The sequence below is a fragment of the Cajanus cajan genome, chromosome 7 (assembly GCF_000230855.2).
Source record: "Cajanus cajan strain Asha chromosome 7, NIPB_CcT2T_4, whole genome shotgun sequence".
NCBI lineage: Eukaryota > Viridiplantae > Streptophyta > Magnoliopsida > Fabales > Fabaceae > Cajanus > Cajanus cajan.
Genome location: NC_138523.1, coordinates 49,326,639 through 49,347,496, shown reverse-complemented (window position 1 = coordinate 49,347,496; position 20,858 = coordinate 49,326,639). Strand labels below are relative to the sequence as shown.

The following is a 20,858-nucleotide window of genomic DNA, read 5'->3' as shown; positions in this document are numbered from 1 at the left end:
AAAAATTAGCGTGGAATCTCTCTAACTCTATCTTTTTACTTATCTTATTGCATCTTGTATTCTATAATTGCATATCCTATTGTGAAAACAAGTTAACTCGTAAACTATTTTCAAAAGAATACTTTTAAGTCTAAATATTCAAAAGTGTACCTTATGGAGAACAAAGTTTCATAAAGAATTAATTTTCGAAGAATAAAACAATTCAACCTCTCATAGTCTAACATTCACTTCAAATGAAATTTCAACACCAATGATAACTAAACATATCAAAATTGACCAAATCAATTATATATATAAAGTTGTGTAACATAACATTTTTCATAAAAAGCCTTCTTCTAACAAAGTTAAAAGTCAAAATATAAAGTTACTACTTCCATACGAAATATATTAAATATCTTAATACATATATAATTTATGCTAAAAGGCATCAAAATTTCTTATTATTGATAATACTTTCATCCAAAGAACAATAAATATTTTTATGAAAGGAAGCCAACTATCCTCACTTACATTAAAATGAATTAATTGGTCTTAGCATCACAAATTTATTGGTTGTTTGAAATAAAACACCAACACAATTTACTATAGAAGGCATAATGTCAATTATTAAATAAAAAAATGACATTTCTTACACACAACACCTCATTATACTTTAATTCTTATGATTAAGGAAATCATAAAAAATTTTATAAATAGAAATTAAAACCCAATACACATTAATATGAAATAACAATATAATATAATTGTTTAAAGATAAAAATATAACAAATATTTTATAAAATTGTACAAATTTGTAACTCCAGAGAATAAATTACAAAAAATATAAAAAAATAAGAATCTAATTAATATTACTTTTTTGTGCTTATTTATACATTACAATATTTATTACATTCCAACTATTTTCTTTCTTTTAGTTGTACAAATTGTTGTAAAAATATTATATAACCAACATTTTCAGCACACATATGTTAATATTTTAAAAAAAATAATAATAAGATAGACATTCCTAGATTTTATAGTCTTTGAAGACTCTTTATTTTGGCTTTCATATAAAAAAAATATAAGTCATGCACTAATGATGCACATAAAAATATAAAGATTATTATTTGAGTGACATAATGATACAAATATAATTAGTTATCAATGAAAGATGACAAATTAATTCTATAAAAATATGTAATTCAAGTGATTGATCCAACTATGTGTATAAATTTTTGTAATTATTTAATATGGAGTACAATTTTGATATATTTTTTACATTGGATTAAGAAAACAATCCTGTGATTTATTGTAACTAAAAATAAAATAAAATAAAGAGTTTTTTTTTTTTGGTTGGTCCCTGGAGTATCCAGGACCGACAGCAGTGACTAATCTCCTCGCTACGTTGGAGGCACCTCAAAAGGTGGAATAGCTGGCCCCAAGATTTAACGCGGCTGCATACACAAGGCAGGATTCGAACTCCTGACCTTGCTTAAGCATGAATCAACCCCTACCGCTGAACCACACGGGTTAAAATAAAGAGTTTGTTAGTTGTTTCTTTGGTGCATGCATAAATCATAATGCATTTGACAACGAGTATTGTTTTGAAAAGTTAAGGAGGGAAATAACAAGTGGCGGCAAATGACACTTCTCTATCTCTCCTTCCCTTCATTTCTTCTTCCATTTTTAATTTCAAACCCTAATTCTTCCATTTCTTTTCTTTTATTTTATAACAACTATGTTCGGAACTTCGGATGCTAGAAAAATCTTCGCGACAAAGAAGCATAAAGTCTTCGGATGCCCTACAGTTAAACTTGCGCTCCCTTTCGTTCATTCTCTCTTCTTTGATTCCTTGTTTTTGTGTCTGTGTTTTTCTTTTTAATTTTTGTAAGGAGAGTCGTGGAATTCGTGACATGACTGTGGTTAATTAGGATCTATTTACTGAGATAACTGTTTTGTTCTATTTCTTAGGTTTTTTGGATTTTACTTTGGAATTTGTTAATCATTTAGGATTTTGATTGCAGATCATCTGAGTTTTAGGGTGTAATCATGCTTTATCACGGTCACTGCTTCTGTATTCTTGTTAATTGGAATGTAATAGAGGGTAAGGTCATTTGAGGTAAAAAAAAAAAAAAACTAATCGAGATTAGATAATTTGAATGTGCCGGAATATTGCATGAGTGCATGAAAATATGGCTGGTAATGATGCATCAGATGGGGAAAACCGGTGGGTCTTAGACAGTGGTACCTCACACCACCTGACCCCTTTTGTTATCACTTTTGAAGAGAGTACAGAAAATTAAAAAACATTTTTTTTATTACCGTACTCACTGGGAATGTTGTTTTGGTAGAAAAAATGGGAAGCCTTCATATTGATAATAATATTAAACTCGATAATGTGTTGTTTGTATTTGAGTTTAGTTGCATTGCAACTTGATCTCCATACACAAATTAACACATGATCTGGTGTGGTGACTTACTATCCAAATTGCTCAAGCAGGTGACACGAGGGAGCTCTCTTGCAGCAATTCAAAGCATACCACTGCCCTTTGGCACTCAAATGACCTTTACCGCTATTTAATTAGTAATAGAGGGTAAGGTCATTACCTCATTCTGTTTTTATCTCAAATGACCTTTACCCTTTATTAGAAAGTCGTTGATTGGTGACTGCATGAAAACAAAGCGAATAATGATCCTGTGAGTATCTACCTCCTCAGTCTGAATTATCTTCTGCTTTCCTCTCAACAATATAGAACTTAGGCTTGTGTTTTTCAGTTATGTTTGAATAGAAGCTGGCTTTGATATAGCAATTGAAAACGTGTCTTATTACCTTATGTGAACATATAATTGATTGCTGTTAGCTTGATTGGGTTTGCCATTTCTGCGCAAAATATTTCATTTATTATACTGTTGATCTAATGTTTTAGTCTTAGGTGCTGGTTGTACTGTTGTAACTGACATGTATGTGCAATTTTTCATTTGAAGAATTACAGCCATACATACTTATTTTCTTGTCATGACATCTTTTAGTAAAACGAAGATTCAGGGAAAGATTGATTAAAGGTTCAAGTAACCTGATAAGTATCCAAGCACTTGGGGAACCCTCCCTTAAAGTAGCAAGGAAAACATGTTAACTGTAGAGCAATTCAGTCGACCAACCACCACCATTTGATCCTCATCCACTTGACCTGGATTTGGCCATGTGAGTCTGTTGGTCATCAGCTGTGATGGAACTTGGGTTCATACATATGTTTGCCAAGCTCCCATTGCTTGAACTGCTAGATATTGGTGCTAATACAGTGGCCAACAATAAGCTAGTTGTCAAGGAGGGTGAGCCAAGCCACTTAAGTACTCCACCGAGCATCCCATACTACACAATGTAGGAGTTAGCCACCCCATAATAACCAAGTTCCTATCATAGCACTGTCCGGAGAACTGATGTTTGAGCATCCCATACTGCTTGATGTGGCACTTAGACACCCCATAATACCCAGATTCCTATCATAGCACTGAGAACTGATGTTTGAGCATCCCATACTGCTTGATGTGGGACTTAGACACCCCATAATACCCAGATTCCTATCATAGCACTGTCTTTCAGAGCTATGTTCAGGCAGTTGCTCTCTGCAACGATGCGTTTAACCTTTCTAGTTAGCCCAATTGCCTGTTGTGGGTATCTCTTTCCTTGAGACATTGACAACCGGCTTTGGTACCAATTGATAACTATCTAAACATTTTGGGAATCTTCCCTTAAAAGCTAGCTGTCATGGGGGAGAATTAAGCCACTTAAGTACTTCACCAAGCATCCCATACTACTTGATGTGGTACTTACGAATGCTATAATACCCAAGTCTTTATCACAAATTCATAATCCTTTTCATAATAATCTGTACGTTAATAAGTCCTAAAAATGTGAGGTTAGGTAAAAATTAGGTAATATAGTAAAGTTAATACCTTGGAGATGAGGCTTTATTGTTTTGAGATTAATCTATAAGTTAATAAGTGCTAATAATGGGATGCTATGTTAAATACCTGATTGATGAGAAAAAAACAGAATCCATTGCTTAACTCCATGCTAAGATTTTTCTTTTTGGTTATGAATATATATGGTAAAAAATTTAATCCCCTTGGATGAACTAGGTGTATTAATAATAGATTTGGAAATATAAAGTTAAAATTTGCTGGGCAATGGTAAATTTTCTACAGCAGGTACTAGTTTGATGTTTCAAACTTCTTACAATATATCAATTAAAGAAAAATATTTGTGAAGTATACAATATACAACTAGGACCTCCCTTGTCACTTTTGAGTAAAAGTGTTGAGATCTCACAGTGATTAGTGTTACGGCTAAAACTAAAATAGAATGTATGAGTGGAGACAATTCTTATTTTATAAGTTAATTTTGTAAGGTTGAGCTAGACTCCATTACACATTTTGATATGATATCAGAGTTTATCCTAATGATTGTTGTTGGGTCTATTGTACCCTTCACTATCAAATCAATGTCAGACCACTCGTAGATGTTCAATCATACAAATTTTACGTTTGAGATATCTAGTTTTAGGCATGAGGGATACGTGTTAGAGATCCTACATTGAGCAGTGGTATGACTAAAATAAAATATATAAATTGAGACAATTCCCATCTTATAAGTTGGTTATGAAGGATTGAGTTAGACTCAAATCTACATTCTTAAGAATAATTAGTTTACATTCGGTACTCTGTATTTTACAAAAATTAAAATTACTGTAGTTCCCTGGAAGGATTGTCTTAGACTCCTGAATTCAATTGCTTAATGTATTGGCTTGTACATTCTGTTATGATGGATCTTAAATTAAATAGGTTTGTGAAGTTAGGTTAATCAATTATGCTGTATTTTGGTAGGCTCTTTCTAATGTTTTCTTACCCTTGCCGCACTTAAAACCTTCCAGTTTTGAATAGAGATTTAATATGATAGCTCTGAAAAAACCAAAATAAACGAAGTTTTAGCCTTTTAGGTTAAAGTGAGATTGTGATTTGCATCTATTCTGACTTGCAACTTCTTTTATAGCAATAGACCCATAAACTTGTAGTTATGTCATATTCTTACAATAGCACTTTAATGCCTAGAGTTGTCAAAACGAGATGACTTGACTCATTGAAGTTAGCACTCACTACAGGATAAGCTCAAAAGTGAGCCAATCCAACCCTGATCACCTTTGTGGCAAGCCCAAAAAATGCCAAACAATTGGTGAGCTAAGCTGACTCAACTTCCCTAAATTAAAAAGTAGAACAGAGTAAAAATAAGACAATATCTAGAAAATAGGATAAAATGCCATAAAAATTCACCATTGCCATGTAGTAGTTGTGGGATGTTTATGGATGTAATGTTATATCATTGAAAGAAAAATAAAAAATGAAAATTTGTGTGTCTCAGGTTGACTGGATTTAACCTGCAGTTGGTTGAGCCATAACATGGGGTGCTTTCAAGTTGATTTTTTTGTTTTTGCTACTCAACCTGTCCATGAGTTGTGTTGTCTCATGGGTTGTAACTCATTTTGACAGCTATAATAATACCTGATGGAAAAGCACCGCTGTCCTGTTTTGTTTCCATTAATTTCCTTGTATTTTTTTTTGCACACTTTCAGACTGTGTAGTAAGGGGAGGGATGGATGGGAATGAAAACATTGGCTATGTATGTCAGTTAGTAATAGCTGCAGTATAATCAGAAGGAAATTTCTGTACTGTTGCTCTTGCATTACAAATTTGATTTGCTTTTGTTGTATCAAATCTTTGAATGGACCTGTCCATTGGTAATTTCTATGTAAAAATAAAACTCTGGTATGTTGAATGCTAATTGGAAGATTTATCTATCGATAATATTTCTTCTTAAAAATCCTGGTAGAATTATTGTTTGAAGGATTGGGTTTGGTATTTGTAAGACGACCTTTGGTTGTTGAATTGAATTCGTGCATAATTAAAATGAGCTGAATTTCTCATTATGTACTCGTGCTTAAAATTTTTCCTTGAATTATGAATCTCTCTCGAGTGGTTGTTTGGTTATTTAAATATGAGGTACATTTATTGTTCTGCTGCTTGTTATATTTTTGATCACATATATATATATATATATATATATAGCGTAGGAAAATAATCAAAACTACTTGACATAAAGTAATAAACTTTTGTGATTGATTTCTGAAATTTCTTTTCATTATCTTTGACTACTTCTATTGATTATAAAGCAATTGCTACAATTGATTTAATATAATGTCAACATGTTTTTAATGAATGACTGTTTCATGTTTGAATAGAGATGATTTACAGGTCAATCCCACTTGTTATGGGATTTCATATCCTAAACTGAAAACTCTTCTTCTTTATAACATGCTGTATATTTGTTTCATGTTAGAAAAAAGACTAGTTGAAGGTGTGAAGCATGCTAATCAATCCTGTCACTCAGGCAGCAATCATCTTAGGTCTTAGAAAGTTTGATCTTCAAGATTAGCTTTTTTCTGGTACGTATCTCTGCAACATGTCTCATTAATCTCGTCTTTTTTCTGTCTTTACTAACCTACTTGCTGTAAAATGAAATCGGGCCTGAAGGGGCCGGGGTGCGCGTTCCTTTTGATCAAATCCCCTGACACAAAGAAATCCTGAAATGAAGCATCAAATTGTTAATAGCCATTACAAGATTGAACACTGATACTTGTAGATGCAAATGGGAACTAATCATTGATTGAAACATGTATAGTGATGCTCAATATATTTCCGGAAACTATATTGGTTGACTAGTCTGATATTGGGTCACTCGGAAATGATGATACACACGGATGCATTTGGATTAATCTTTATATTGGAGAAGTTAATTACATGCTTTTGGAATTACTTGTAGGTGTATGGGATGGTTTAACATGGCAGTATAAATATTATGACAATTGCTTGTAATGTTATTTGTCATTTTCCTAAATTTTGATGTTTGACAGTTATGAAAATTTTGTTAAACCTAGAGTTCCTAGTTTTGCCCCATGGTGTATTGGCTTCTGATAATGATTTGTTGATCAGTTGTAAGAGGTAACTGGTGTATTACTCTTTTTATCATACCATTGCAAATCCATCGCTTTATTTCAATTGTGTGCTGAATATGTATGCTACTCGCAAATTGCAATTCTCAATGAGTTTATGTTTGGTAATTTAGATTTTAGTATACCACATTTCTTTTGAGACAAGTAGTTGAAAGGTTTTATACTTTTATTCCTTCCTATGTTATCAGAATGTCTATCATGGCAAAAGAAAATAAATATCTAGTCTTCATACCTCTCCAAAAGCAATGCTGAATTTCTTGGGTTGAGAGGCCTAGTAGACATGAGTATTTGTAGTGAGTACATTTTGCCTTATTTGATAAACTGGTCTAGAATAAAAATGTAGGTGAGCATATAGAGTTTTGTACCTCTGAAAATTGATGTTACAGAGGTCCCAAAATATACCGTCCTCCTTGGCAAATTCCATATCCATTCCCTAGGGATATCAATGGGTTGAACACTGGATGCATGATCCGCAAATAGCTTTCATCATGATAAAATGTTTATGAAACTTGGTGAGTACTGAAATTTAAAATGAGGGTAGACTTGCTATGATTATCAAATATTAACAAAGCCTTGATCACACATACCTCATTAACTTGAAAGTAAGTCCCATTCAATGGAAAGCTTCCCCTAGTTGCTGTCCTACAAGGTATCTATATGTGTAATGTCTGAGTTAGTTAAAGAAAAATGAAACTCAAGAAAATAATGTTTTCATCTTTCTGAATCCACAAATTAGTCTTTACCAGAAGTGTTCCTCTAACTGTTTGTGAACTGACTTCCCTAATGCTGTTGCATGAAAAGCATGTGTTGTCGCTGCACAAGTTGGTTGAGTCTTGGGATCCACACCTTCTTTCTGGTGGTTGAACAGAATTTGCAGTCTCACCTAGTGTTCAATGTCAATATATAGATGTGTGATTGATGGTGATGTTCTTTGACTTTTACCTAATATAAAAATAATAATAATAATCTTGCATGTGCTTAACATTCACTTTCTAATCTTTCTGTTATGAATTGATATTAGTAAAAAGGTAGTTTTTGGAGACTAATGCTGCTTGCTGTCATATGTTCACTAATTGATATTATTTCAAGTGTCTTTTGCTAACCTGGTGTCCATATTGCAAGAAGATATGGGCTTGGGTCATCAGGTTCCCGTTTATCCATCTGTAGAGTTTAGTAATCAAACCAACATAAGAAAAATTATGCAAGCTGATAACTGAATGTTTCATTTTAAAGAAAAAAATAACTGACGTTTTCCAAGAGAGGATGTGAATCTGGAAGTTCATATCTGCATCAACCAGGAAGGTGTTAGAAAGCATCATTTAGATTTCTAATTATGCCACAAGTTGATTTTTCTAGGCTGGTCACTTAAATAGTTTTCTCAACTTTAAAACAAAAATGAAGACTATTTTAAGTTTTTAGTTAGATTTGTTTTTCTGGCAAGATTTATGCTGTTACAAGCAATGACAAAATACTTAGTACTTACACTTGGTGTTCTGTTCTTAGCCTACTCACATTCTTCAGTTTTGGTGTAGGAATAGAAGCAGAATGTGAAGTCAAGGCAACAAGTGCCTTAGACATGTCACCTTCATGATGCTCATTGTATTCTTGCAAGAGGTTCTGTATATTTGTTGTTGACTCTTTGGTATTGAGCTCAATGGAAATAATTTCATCAGGATCCTCCCTAAAAAAGTCCTCAATGTCACTTTCTCCTGCCTCTGTCCACACTTGTTCTGGTGTTGCTGGTTCTTCAATAATTGGTTCACACTGCCCACTTTCCGGACTTACTTCTCTGCTCAAGTTGTTCTCAAGGAGAGGTAGGACCACAGGGTTCTTATTGACAAAATAGTTTCTCTCAGCTGCAATGGGAACATGCATACTTACGATGCCCTTCTCTTCTGGTCCAGGCAAGGCAAGCCGTGCACTGAGGAATAAAAAGGTTAGTTGGCTTATATAAAAATAAAATAAGTCCCTCATACACTATATGCTAGAACTATGCAGTTGAAAAAACATATGATTTCTTCTGTGAACTTTTGAATTTGAGGCACTAAATTTGACTCTGGCACATTGGATCTATTTTGGAGATGAGGAGATGACAAAATTCTGGATCTGTCATCCTTGTGATAGTAAATTGGTTTCATTCATTGGCTTGGCATCAAGAGTCCAGAACAAATTTCACTATAAAGGGATCAAACCATTGTGGGTTTGCAATTGATTTTCTAAACTGACTGCAACAGTATTCAAAATGTAGTGCTGAAATGAATAGTACGGGGTTCTATATCTGAGATTTAAATTGGAAACTGGAAACAACATTGAGAAGAAAAAGTTGGTAAAGGTACATGGAAATACATGTAAAGCACTTTTTTTTTTTTTGGGGGGGGGGGGGGGAGGGGGAGTAAAGGATGCACGATGGGGATTCTGGGCATTAAGAGGGGTTTAAATAAGTTTGTAAGAACTGAAAAATGTTTAGGAGTTGATTTGCATGATAATTGATATAAAATAACTAATTTCTCTGCTAATTTTGTTTTCAGATCTGCAATTGGACCTGCCAACTTATTAAACATCTGGATATGATTTTTAGTCCAGCTACATTATAAACTAAAAACCTTCGGCTTTGTTTGTCCTTGCTCTGTTTCCTTGATTTTTGATTCTTTCATTTAACAACGGTTTTTTTTTTATTTTTTTATTTTTTTTATTTTAGTTTTTACATGTTTGGTTGTATTTCTTTGAATTGGCTACGGATTTAAAGTCTCAATTGTAATTTTACTGACATTTGTGACTTGATTCTTGTGTCTCAAGAATCTAAATGGTTTGATATATAGCTTTGCATGCATTTTGTGTTGATGGAAGTGTATAGAGTAGCTAACCTTGCAAAAGCACTTGCAAAGTGCCTGCACTCTGCTCGCATTGGGCATGCATTGCAATTTGGTTTTTTCTTTGTGCAGAAAACCTGCATATTTAGAGCATGAATTACATTTAACCTCCTATTTCAGGCTCGTGAAGCAAAAACTAGTTCTAAAAATTTGTCATGCCTTTTTTCTGAATGTTGCACTAAATGTGAAAAGGAATTATGCATACCTTCCCAAACGTAATCATCTGGTAGTGTAGCTCATACCTGCATCCCATTTATATATCTGTTAGAGATTTAGCTATCATATTAAAGTAATAATTTCTAATGCAGATTTTGGGGGGTTATGATTTTACAAGGTTCTTTGATCGAGTTTACACAATCTGGGCCAAAGATACTTCTGAACTGATTCCAGCACTGGATACCTACATGGCACAGTGGTTAGCACTTCCTATCGATGATGACATGTTTATATCCTCTCAGGTTTGGGCAAAAGATACTTACAATTCAAGGAGGTGTAACTGAAGTGTTTCAGGAAGTGGTTGGAGAGGGACCCATCCAAGTCTAACGGCTATCCTTCCAACATTGGTGTCAACCTTGAAGACATGATTCATGGCAACATGTTATTGCAAGGATTTTTAGTGATTTGCATTGGTTATAATCAGTTAATGGAATCCAAATGAGCCTTACTGGGAAAGCCATATGATGAAGTGTCAGAAGCCGTACACATTCCACACTTTTTAGCCCTAATCCTCGAATGCTTAGCAGATACTCCCTGCATTTGAAAAACATAGAAACATGGTTAATTTACATTATATGCTGTCAGTTTCTGCTACCTGGTGACTTTGGGATAGGAATTAAGGACACTGATGAATGGTGATAGAAGAAATAAAACGGCTTACTTTACTTTGTCTTGGGGAACATGTCGTAACCATTCTAGATCAATGCTTCCATGGTCGGTAACCAATCTGTCCAGGAATTCCTGAAATATAACAGAATCCTTTTCTAAGCATATTTTGGCCAAAAATCAGTATTCCACATAAAGTTGCGTTGAACATACTTTGATTCGTTCTGCTAGCATGTTGTTCATCCCTCGTTCTTTGATAGTTTTTGATATCTCTTTAACAGAGGCACATCTTACTGCTTCATAGTCCAGTGAATCCATTGTATCTGTGCTTCTTTCTATCTCTGTCCCATTTACCTGTACCTCCTTTCTTAGTTTGTCCCAGTCGCATCCATGCTTTTTATCGGTCTCAGGTTTTGCTTTCCTTGCTTTTGAAACCTTGATTTTTCTCTTTTTATCACCAGGGTTGGATGAATGAACTTGCTTCTGTGGAATTGATTTGGCATTACTATTTTCGGAGCATCCTTTGCTGTTTGCTGCAGATATAATTTTTTCACTGTCAAGACCTTCTGCATACTTAGGAATATTGCAGCTGTCATAAACTACATCATCTTGACCTCTGCCCAATATGCGAGAACTATTTAATGACTTTGTAAATGCGCTGCTTTCTGATTCTAAGGATTTCTGACTGACAAGATGATGATTAGGTGATGCTTGATTATAGTTTATATGAGATCCAAATTGAGAAGTATCTTGTGGAATGACTAAATGCTTGCCTAATGGTCGATAAGGGCTGATTGTTGGCAACTCTAGAGACCCTAGTGTTTCACTTCCATACTGCATCTCTGGGGTTTTATCTGCTCTATCTCCCACTTTCCTATTGCCAAATATCCAACAATTGTTGTCCTGGAATTCACTGTGCACAGAAACAGTTTCAGTCCAAGAAAACTCTCCACCATTCATTTGAAAATTCTTCAACCCTTGTGTGTCTGAGTAATATAACCTGTAGTCAGTTGAAGGAACTACAGGTAGTTGCTTTGGTGGATAAGCATAGTTGCTAGGATGACTATATTCTGAGCAGACATAGGGACTATTGTTTCTGCCTGTTCTACAATTTTGTTTCACATGCTCTGCTGGATGCAGCTGTCCATCTTTATTTCTCTCCTCAAACAGTGACACACCATTTACACTGTTGTAAAATTCCTGGAACATTGTGGTCTTTCCTACCTGTAAAGAATTTGTTGACATTAAAAACTGAGTCTTTCTGGGTTCACACCTGCAGTCAAGTCCTTCTGATTCTGAATTGGATACTGAGGAGGATCTAATTCTGGCATCTTGAGTAATTGAGGAATCAAGAGAATCTTGGGATGATAAAAATTCTTCCTCTGAGCCCTGATTATTTGGCTTTATTAGGCTCCCTTTTGTCCTTGATGTTTCACTGTCTCTCCAAAGCTCTGTTGCATGATATGGTTTCTCAAAGCCAAGATGATAGGTTGGTTGATTTAATGTATGAAATCCATACGATGTTATTGTATCAGCTGGGTTTACTATGCAGAGTTCTGCTTCTTCAAGCAATGTTTTTGTGTCAACATCATATGATTTCTTGCTGCTTTTTGACTGAAGAGGAAACCTTGATGCTAGAGACATGAAGGCAGAGCTGCAAAGAAAGGAAAAAAAGCATAAATTTTTTGTTGGGTTGCACATCACCTTGTTCTAGCGTTGGCAATTTTGGTGAAGCATCCTAAGTGGGGAGAACACCTATCACTGATATTTATCTTACCTTGAAAGATGGTCTGAAACATTCTGAGTGAGGAAAACACCTATCACCGAGTCAACAACAGATCCTTTCCACTTTGAAAATCGTCTATCTCCTGCAAAGTAGATGTATAAATGATTTTGTAAATATATAGTGACAAGTGAATAATTTAGGAATCAATTGAATATTTTAATAAATCATTGATCTCTGTATGGCGAAGGTCTGTTACTAAAGAGGATTTTGTTGTCTATTTATAGCTGGGTACCTTTAGATGCTGTTAGAATGTTACAGTTATTAATCTTAATATAAGCAGGCTTGTGCTAGTAGTAGTAGTATTCAACCTAATTATTATTATGGCAGGAGTATTAAGCTAGGTATTGTACCACATTAGTCATTTTTTCTCTCTTCCCTACCTAAACTGTTAATTCCAACACATTTTAATATGTCCAAGAGCTTTATAATGAGTAGTTGACTCTTAATTGTTATTATTTTCAGAGTAACAGAAATGTTTTAGATATTATAGAAAGTAATAAAATGTCTGTCTTGAGTGCGTACAGTATCTGCATGTTTTGGGCTTGATGTTTGTGTATGATGTATTTTACCTTGAATAAGATGCATCCGTGCAATGAAGGAATCAACTCGTCCATGAAAAACATTTCTTTCTTCTTCCCACCACTTCTCTTTTTCCAAGTCAGTTCCTTCAGGGCCTTCACTTCCTCCTTTGCCCATCAATAGTTTCCAGGTTCTCTCTGTTTCTTGGTCAAGGTCCACTTTAGGCCTTGGTTTAAGTTTTTTAGCTAATTCAAATTCCTGGAAGGGTACAACTGACCGATCTCCATTATACGGGACAAGTGCCTTTTGTCCTTCCATCTTTGGTATGTTGCTCTCCCCAAGTTCGAGACCATTCAGTTGACAAATTATCTCATCTATCAGTGCAGAATATATCTGGTCTGGTTCCTCTGAAAATTAAGAAACAGATAACTATTACTATATGTTTACTGAAAACTTCATTTTTTTTATAAAACACGGATTACCTGAGATATCAATGCTGGTTCCTTTGTTTTGCTGCTCTACAAATCTATTACTTTCAATGCAGATATTTGGCATTTCTTCATTAGACTGTGATTGAAATCCTTTTTTACCTCTTTTTCGCGAGTTCTGTGGATTCTCTTTAGACATTTTTTGGCTGGAAGACCTTCGACTGACTTTTGCACTGCATCTATTTTGAGGTTTTTTAATCTTCTGCATTTTAATGACATCTTTGTCAGGAGCTGCATTTTTTAAATTTCCATCTGCTTGTAAAGTCTTTTGGCAGAAGGAAGTATGAAATGAGTTTGTGGCTGAGTCATGTTGGTTCTCAGTCCTCTTGCAATATTTTCTTTTGGAACCCTTTGCTTTATTGGAATTGGAGAGGATGTTAGGCACCAACTGAAGGGTATTCTGACAAATTGGTTCTCCAGTCTTCTGGGAGTTTTCAAAACATCTTTCTGATTGAAATAGGATGTTGTCAAATTCCTTGGCATGAACATATTGCTGCATACATCCATTATTTCCCTCCTGGTACAAATCACAATTTCCTTGAGCCTGACGATCATCAGTGACAGGAAAATTTTCTATCTGTGGTTCTTCTATAGTTACTGACAAGGCTGTGGTTGATTTCCTTTCTGACCAGTAATTATTAGTTGGTTTTTCATGCAGTAGAAGTGTATTATTGTCTGTGTTTCTGGGTCGTTGATTTTCTACTGCAAGTTCATCCCACGAGCTGATCAGTAAAACTGAGTTTGTACCATAGGTTATAGTTGCTCTACCCAGCATCCCTTTGGCCTTGTGGTCTGAAGTGGTATTGAAAGCTTTCTCAGTTTTATGGCAGATCTCCTGTGGGCAACCTATTCTGCTCTGGCTTTCATATTTACTATGTTCCAAGTCAAAATTTAGTGCTTTCCTGCAGGATTTTTTAGTTGCAACGGTAGAATCAACACTTTCTTCTATAACATCAGTCTGTGGTGTTGCTGCAGTTTTTGGGACATTCTTTCTCTTTTTCTTTGGTTTCTCCTTATTCTGTGTCTTCTGAGTTGCAGACTTTGGTGTTCTTTTGGGCTTGCCCTCTACAATTACTTTTGGCCTATGCTTTCTTCGTTGGGGTGCTTTCTGCTCAGGTGTCTTGTTGAGGTCAAAACCCAGGTCACTTACCTTGCCAAAGATGTCGTCAGAACCCTTTTGATCCCCGCATGCTGTAGAAATAACTGCAGATGATGAATCTACAATTTGCTGTAGAAGCCCATCGCCATATTCCTGAACTTCGTTCTCTGCGAAAGCAATAAAGTCTTTTTGTTTCTCTTTTTCCTGATTTGTGCTTTCAGCTATTATGTAATCTGGTATTGTACAAAACTGGTTGTCCACAAATTTGAGTTGATCCATCATTTTTGGTACTGATTGGAGAGTGTTGGTAAAACTAGCAGTGGCATCAGCTCCCGCCATTGGCACGTAGTTCAGATTATAATTAAGATATGATTCACCTGTAAAAGCAGTTTAAGTGATTCACCAATCAATTGCTGAAATCATAATGGGCGCAATAATGTATTGTTTAAACAGCCAAAAGAAATGGAGTTTATTTTGTGTTTGTAATCACAATCTTTATCATGGTCTCTTTGCTGCTTACTACATAACTTGTGTGAGGTGTATCAGCACCAGATATTAACAATGTAGAAAAATAAACCAACTAATTATTAAAGAAAACTATTGTCTACTCTCATTATCAATGTTATAAATTCATGTTTTTTTTAAAAGAACTATCACTCTCACTTTCTGAACATCCAATGTCTTTTGGGTTACTTTGAATAAACAGTACTGAAACTTTTCACCAATCTTCCATTGCATTGTTGCAAAAGTTTCAATTATTGGAGTAGAAATGAATTTGTGTTGAATTACTGGTATAATCCCTGGATATTAAATTATTTATGCAAACCATCTATTATGGGGCCTATAGATTCAGTTCATTATCAAATTTATTAATTAATTCAAGTTTGTGTGGCTAGACGTGACATGCAGTTGAATAGTAATGTGTTCCTGGTTCAGTTGTCTAAACTTCATTGTGTTTCAAACAGCTAGATAACATTAGAAAGGGATTATAATTGCCAAGATTTCTCTGAATTTGAATTGCAGAAAAAAGGAAGTTACCATAGGGTATCTCAAAGATGCCCTCCAGTTGGCTTGGGACTGAACAATGATTGTCATTGTTGAGCAAGCTGCTAGAGATACTGTCGCTGAATTCAGAATTCCTATTTGGAAACAGAAGTCGATTTGCTTCTTTAAACACAATGTCTGAAGCTGAATGGATATTGCGTCTTTGTGCACCTGCATAGGGATCACTAACATCACTGCTAGCCTGAGAATAAGAATTTGGTAGCAGTGGATTTCTTGCTGACATGTTAATGCTTGCATCCAAATTCCTGTCAGCAGAAGCTATATTAGTTGCGCTCTTCTTGAGCAATAGTTCCAAGGTATTACTGTTTGAACCATTGCTATCATAGTGCCACGGCTGAGTGTAGGAGCCTGGAATGTGATCAAGAACACTATTTCTATCTACCAAGTTGCTATCAAAAGTTTTGATCTCCCCAGTTCGGCCTGTTTGTCCTAGTAGATGGAGATTCTGATTTGGACCTTGGTAATGCTTTAGCTTCTCTTTCATGTAATCACTTCCAGGCACAGGATTTTCTTGATAATTTGCTCTTCTCATTTGGTTCACTGGCCAGTCTGATGGTGTATTAGATCTTAGTAGATCGAGCTTCTCAAGGGTGATGGGCACCCATGTATTCTTCATTTCAAATTGTTTCTCATCTTGACCCAAAAGTTGTTTTCCCATGTTCATTATTGAAAGCCTGAAATTACCGGGAAAGGTATATGATATGAATGTGATAGAAAACATATAACCCAATACGCTAATTATACTAATATTCTAGATAAGGTATATAAGTGTAACTTGTACAGGCCAATAAGACGATTCATACTCCTAATAATAACTAACACATTGTTAGGGTGAAAAGGCAAGGTGGCAACTGATCAACAAGCACAGATGGAATGGCCTAGAAAAAAAACAGGCAGGCTAGAAAAAAGACTTTGATTTTCCATTTCAATACATCGCTAACTCTGTTAATCTCAACTATATACGTGTTTCCTAAGCCAGTTTAGTATTGTCAACTACAATTCAACGAGCTATATCCAATACACTGAAATGATTAACATAGAAGAAAATGTTGAGCTTCATTCTCATCATCCTGAACTATATGCTATATACCACCACATCATGGCCTAGTTCCACATCTGAAGTAACACTTTAACTTGTCCAACAATTAGATGTTATTATCATGGATAAAATTTCATACATATATCAAATATTGCATATGCCGATGTTACTAGAAATGAAACATTGCGTGTAGAAAAGTCAATTGTGAAAGACCAAGAATGATATGCACAAAAATGAAGAGGATAAACAAGTAGAGGTAAGATTGGTTGATGCATATGCTGATGCGTGGTAGGATTGTAAATCAAGGGTGTTGAATGGTCATTTTAGGTTCTACATTAAGTAATTGATCAACAAGCAATGCCCTTAACACAAAAGCCAATAACCAACTCAAAAAACCCCAGAAGACAATTTCAACTCGCAGAACATTTCAAGCCTAAACAAATATTCATCAGGTGTTAACTACTAACAAGGTTATTTGTATTATTCCTAATTATATTCTGAACAGACTTTCAACATAATATGTAAGATATTCAAAGAAATGATTAATGATCACACCAACTGGCAAGTATTCAGCTATAGAGAATCAACAACTGCTGATGGATCTCAGAAAAAAAAAAAAAATGTAAAAAGTGAAATAAAGATCCCAATAGAGGACCTCACCTGCTATGTTGCTCACCTATCTGAAGAAATTTCAAAGCTTTATTATCTGAATTGTGTAGGCTAAAGCTACAAGTTATACAACTTCAGTAGTAACTGTATTCTACCTCTAAATTTGTCCCAGAATAATAGAAATCCGGATGTATTAATAGAATTTTCAGTTTTAACCCATTGTATAAAGCCAACCTTCCAACACATTCCTCACCATAGCTGCTGCAATATTACAACATAACAACATATTAAATAACAAAAATAAAAACTCCCCCAAGGCATGTTGGCCTGCTTTAATGCTGAAATGAATGTCTTGAACATGAAAACTAAAAGTTGAGGCACAGGTGTGTAGCACGCTATCAAAACAAGTATTTTATGAGTGATTCTGAATCTGACTATATTGACTGAGTAAAATCCGATTTAAATATATGGGATTTTGTCACAATTGACAATGATAAACCAGAATCTGCAGAATCTTTGAAATGAAGGATACACGTAAAAACATGTTTTAATTTTGTTAATTTTATACTAAGTAGAACATGAATGCAAAATGGGTATTAAAAAAGAATGTACTTTTGCACCTCACCGATCTGCCGTAGTGAGCACCTCAGAATACTTAAGGTATAGTCAATGTCTGATGGAAACATAGTGGTCTTTGAGAGAGAAACAAGGGTGGAGAAACATAAGAAAACGGTAGATTAAAATAATATTAAAAATAGAACATGTTAGTTTGGAACACCCTTTGTGTAAAAGAATCTTAATTGAGCACTCACACCCTCCATTAATGGTTTTTATCTTTTGCTTCTGCAAGGCTTTTGCTTCTGTTTTTATTCTCATACCCATTAATGACTTTACGAAACAGAGAATCGAGTTGTCCCTACCCTTTCAGGCCATATTTTATAACATTTACTACAGTGATCTCATCTCATGTTTTCAGAATTTGAGTTACTACAGTATTAATTGTTTTGCTCACTGGTTACAAAAATCTAATTTGGATGATACTACACTTGTATTCATATACTCGGTCAACATACATGAGTATAATTTTTGATTTTCGTATAGGGTTGAGATAATTTGCATGACTGTGTTCAATTTTCGTGCCACTATTTTTATTTATTTATTTATAAATTTATATTTTGAGAGTTATTTGATAATTTTTTTATTTTTAATTATTTTTCATTAATTAATTCTTCCTCTATCCTAAATTTATTATAATTTTAACATTTAAAAAACGTTTCAAAATGACTGATGTTCTGACTTTTAATATAATAATAATTTTTTTCTAATTTATTCTTTCATAGATTATTTAATTATTGCAACTAAAAATAATGTGTTATTTGAGAGAGTGAAATTATTTTAGTCAAATTGTATAAAAAGTGATACATTTATGGTTATTCTTAATTTGAGTGTAGAAACCTTAAATTGTAATTGTTGGATGAGAAGAGTAGTATCAAACAATTCTTTGAAACTTCTCTTATTTTGTTGTATTTATGATTTTTTTAATCTTCATACTTTAATTTTAAGTTATAGTTATTAGGTTTTTCTATACATTTTCAATATGGATTTAAGCTTTAGAAAAATGATGGTAAAAGTTTCTCTAACACTCACTTGTTAGTATTTCTTCTATTATTGATTAAAAATCATAAATTTTTAGTATATCATATCACTAAATCAGGAGAGACTCATTAAATAAGATGTGAGACCTATAAAATCTATAATTTTTATTAAATTTTGACCAATAATAAAAAAAACTTTAAAGAAAGAGTTGTTGGTATTTCTTTAGGTTGTAATACACAATGTTGTGTTTCATATTTTTTTCTTCTTGTTTTACAAAATTAATTTTACATCTTTATTTTTAGCTGACAGAAATATGATATTCATAAAAAAAAAATAAGGATCTAGTAAGATAGCCCAGTCGATGGAGGAAAAAGAAGTCTAAATTAGCGTGATTTTATTTGCATAGTTTGTTCTCTCCTCGCAACCTTCTGTTTTGTAACTTTTTATATTCAAATAATGTCTTTTATGTGTTTCATTTCAAAAATATAAAAATTATATTCAGATATTTGGAACTGTGAGACCCCATTCCCTTCTTTTCTTCTTCCTCACTACCTTCACTCTCACTCACTCTTATACTCCTTCTTCCCCAAATTCTTTACTCATTTGCTGATTTCTTGTGGTGATCTAGGTGCTGGATAGGGCTGGTTGAGTGTATCGAACGGATTTCCTTTCTTCCCCGTTGAGCTTCTTCTCCGTTCGTCCTTCTTCTCCATTGTCTTCTTCTCTTCTCGAAAGCTTGGATCTTCGTACCGAGGTAAGGGAAACTAGGTTTTTGCTGTTTTTGGCTGAAAATGAGTGTTAGGGGCTCGTTAGCTATTGGATGTTTGATGATTCTTGCTGAGATTGAAGAACTTGGGGTTTTCAGGTTTTTCGTGGTTCGGAGAAAATTTGGGGATTTTCATTGTTTATGGTTGCATGTGGGTAAAGATGAGATTTTTGGGTTGTTTGATGAAAATGTGATGTTTTGGGCCGATTGCATGTGTTTGGGAAGCTGATTATATGCAGGATTTGAAGAAAATTTTGAAGTTGGAGAGTTTCTGATTGAGAGCACGCCGAGCACAGTTCTTGGCACCGGGCGCGTGACCATCAGAGGGCTCCATTGGTCAAGCACGCCGGGCGCAAGGTTGAGTGCGTCGGGCGAGCTTGAGGATAGATACCCCTGGGTGGCTCACGCCGGGCGTGGCTGAACCACGCTAGGCGCGCTATCAGTCAGTAATCCACTCTTTTGTGGTTCTAGTGTGGCGCCGGGCGTGACCTTGTCTCGCCGGGCGTGGAGACTCCTTGGGAGTTTCTGCCAGAGGTGGCACCGGGCGCAATTGATATTGCGCCAGGCGTGAGACCTTGGGGAAGTCTCTGCTTACCCTACGCCAAGCGCGGGTTTGCGCGCCGGACGTATGAGACCTTTTGAGGTCTCTGCCTCCTAGCACGCCGGGCGCAATGGAAATTGCGTCGAGCGCGTTTGAGCCCTGATGCTCTCTGGTTGTGCCACGTCGGGCGCGACCATGAGTGCACCGGGCGCGGATGATATGCTGTCTTATATGCTGATAGATGTTATTATATGTTGAGCTGAGCTGTAAATGATGAATAGTGTTGTGCTGTTAGATGATAATGCTGAATTATAATATTGCCGTGCTATGAGCTGTTTAAGCTGTGTTGTTTATTATTTAGTTGTGCTTTATGCTGTTATTGATGTGCTGTGTTGTGCTGCATGCTAATATGAGTTGTTGTAGGCCGTAAGACTGAGTTGTTGTAGGTTGTAAGGCTGAGCTGTTGTAGGCCGTAAGGCTGAGCTGTTGTAGGCCGTAAGGCTGAGCTATTGATCACTAAGACTAGAGAATATTTTTCAAAATTTACCTCATCCCATTGTGTGGATTGAGCGGCTGTAGTGCTCTTAGAGCCCAATTTGTTGAAAACCTCCCTAG

The 20,858-nt window shown here is 35.0% G+C and overlaps 1 protein-coding gene and 1 long non-coding RNA gene across 4 annotated transcripts; one reads left to right on the top strand and one right to left on the bottom strand.

Moving 5' to 3' along the window:
• Window positions 1–1,346: 1,346 nt before the first annotated feature.
• On the top strand, window positions 1,347–12,811 carry LOC145949589 (uncharacterized). Its single transcript, XR_014427935.1, has 4 exons — window positions 1,347–1,786; window positions 2,480–2,676; window positions 6,371–8,979; window positions 10,222–12,811. It is a non-coding gene; the product is annotated as an uncharacterized LOC145949589 (long non-coding RNA).
• On the bottom strand, window positions 6,154–18,348 carry LOC109818725 (transcriptional activator DEMETER). 3 transcript variants are annotated; one of them, XM_020384250.3, is made up of 21 exons: window positions 17,961–18,348; window positions 17,392–17,601; window positions 15,666–16,366; window positions 13,523–15,004; window positions 13,091–13,447; window positions 12,513–12,603; window positions 10,949–12,389; window positions 10,791–10,870; window positions 10,579–10,663; window positions 10,393–10,484; window positions 10,245–10,313; window positions 10,119–10,155; window positions 9,908–9,990; window positions 8,527–8,964; window positions 8,292–8,328; window positions 8,147–8,204; window positions 7,787–7,926; window positions 7,631–7,696; window positions 7,409–7,523; window positions 7,276–7,314; window positions 6,154–6,614 (listed from the first exon to the last, which is right to left on the bottom strand). In XM_020384250.3, the coding sequence occupies exons 3-21, from the start codon at window positions 16,354–16,356 to the stop codon at window positions 6,502–6,504; spliced, it is 5,514 nt and encodes a 1,837-aa protein (XP_020239839.1). In that variant the 5' UTR covers window positions 16,357–16,366; window positions 17,392–17,601; window positions 17,961–18,348; the 3' UTR covers window positions 6,154–6,501. The 3 variants fall into 3 exon arrangements, with proteins under 3 accessions (XP_020239839.1, XP_082916094.1, XP_082916093.1); XM_083059968.1 differs by having other exon boundaries at window positions 17,408–17,601; XM_083059967.1 differs by having other exon boundaries at window positions 17,966–18,348.
• Between the last annotated feature and the right edge of the window lie 2,510 nt (window positions 18,349–20,858).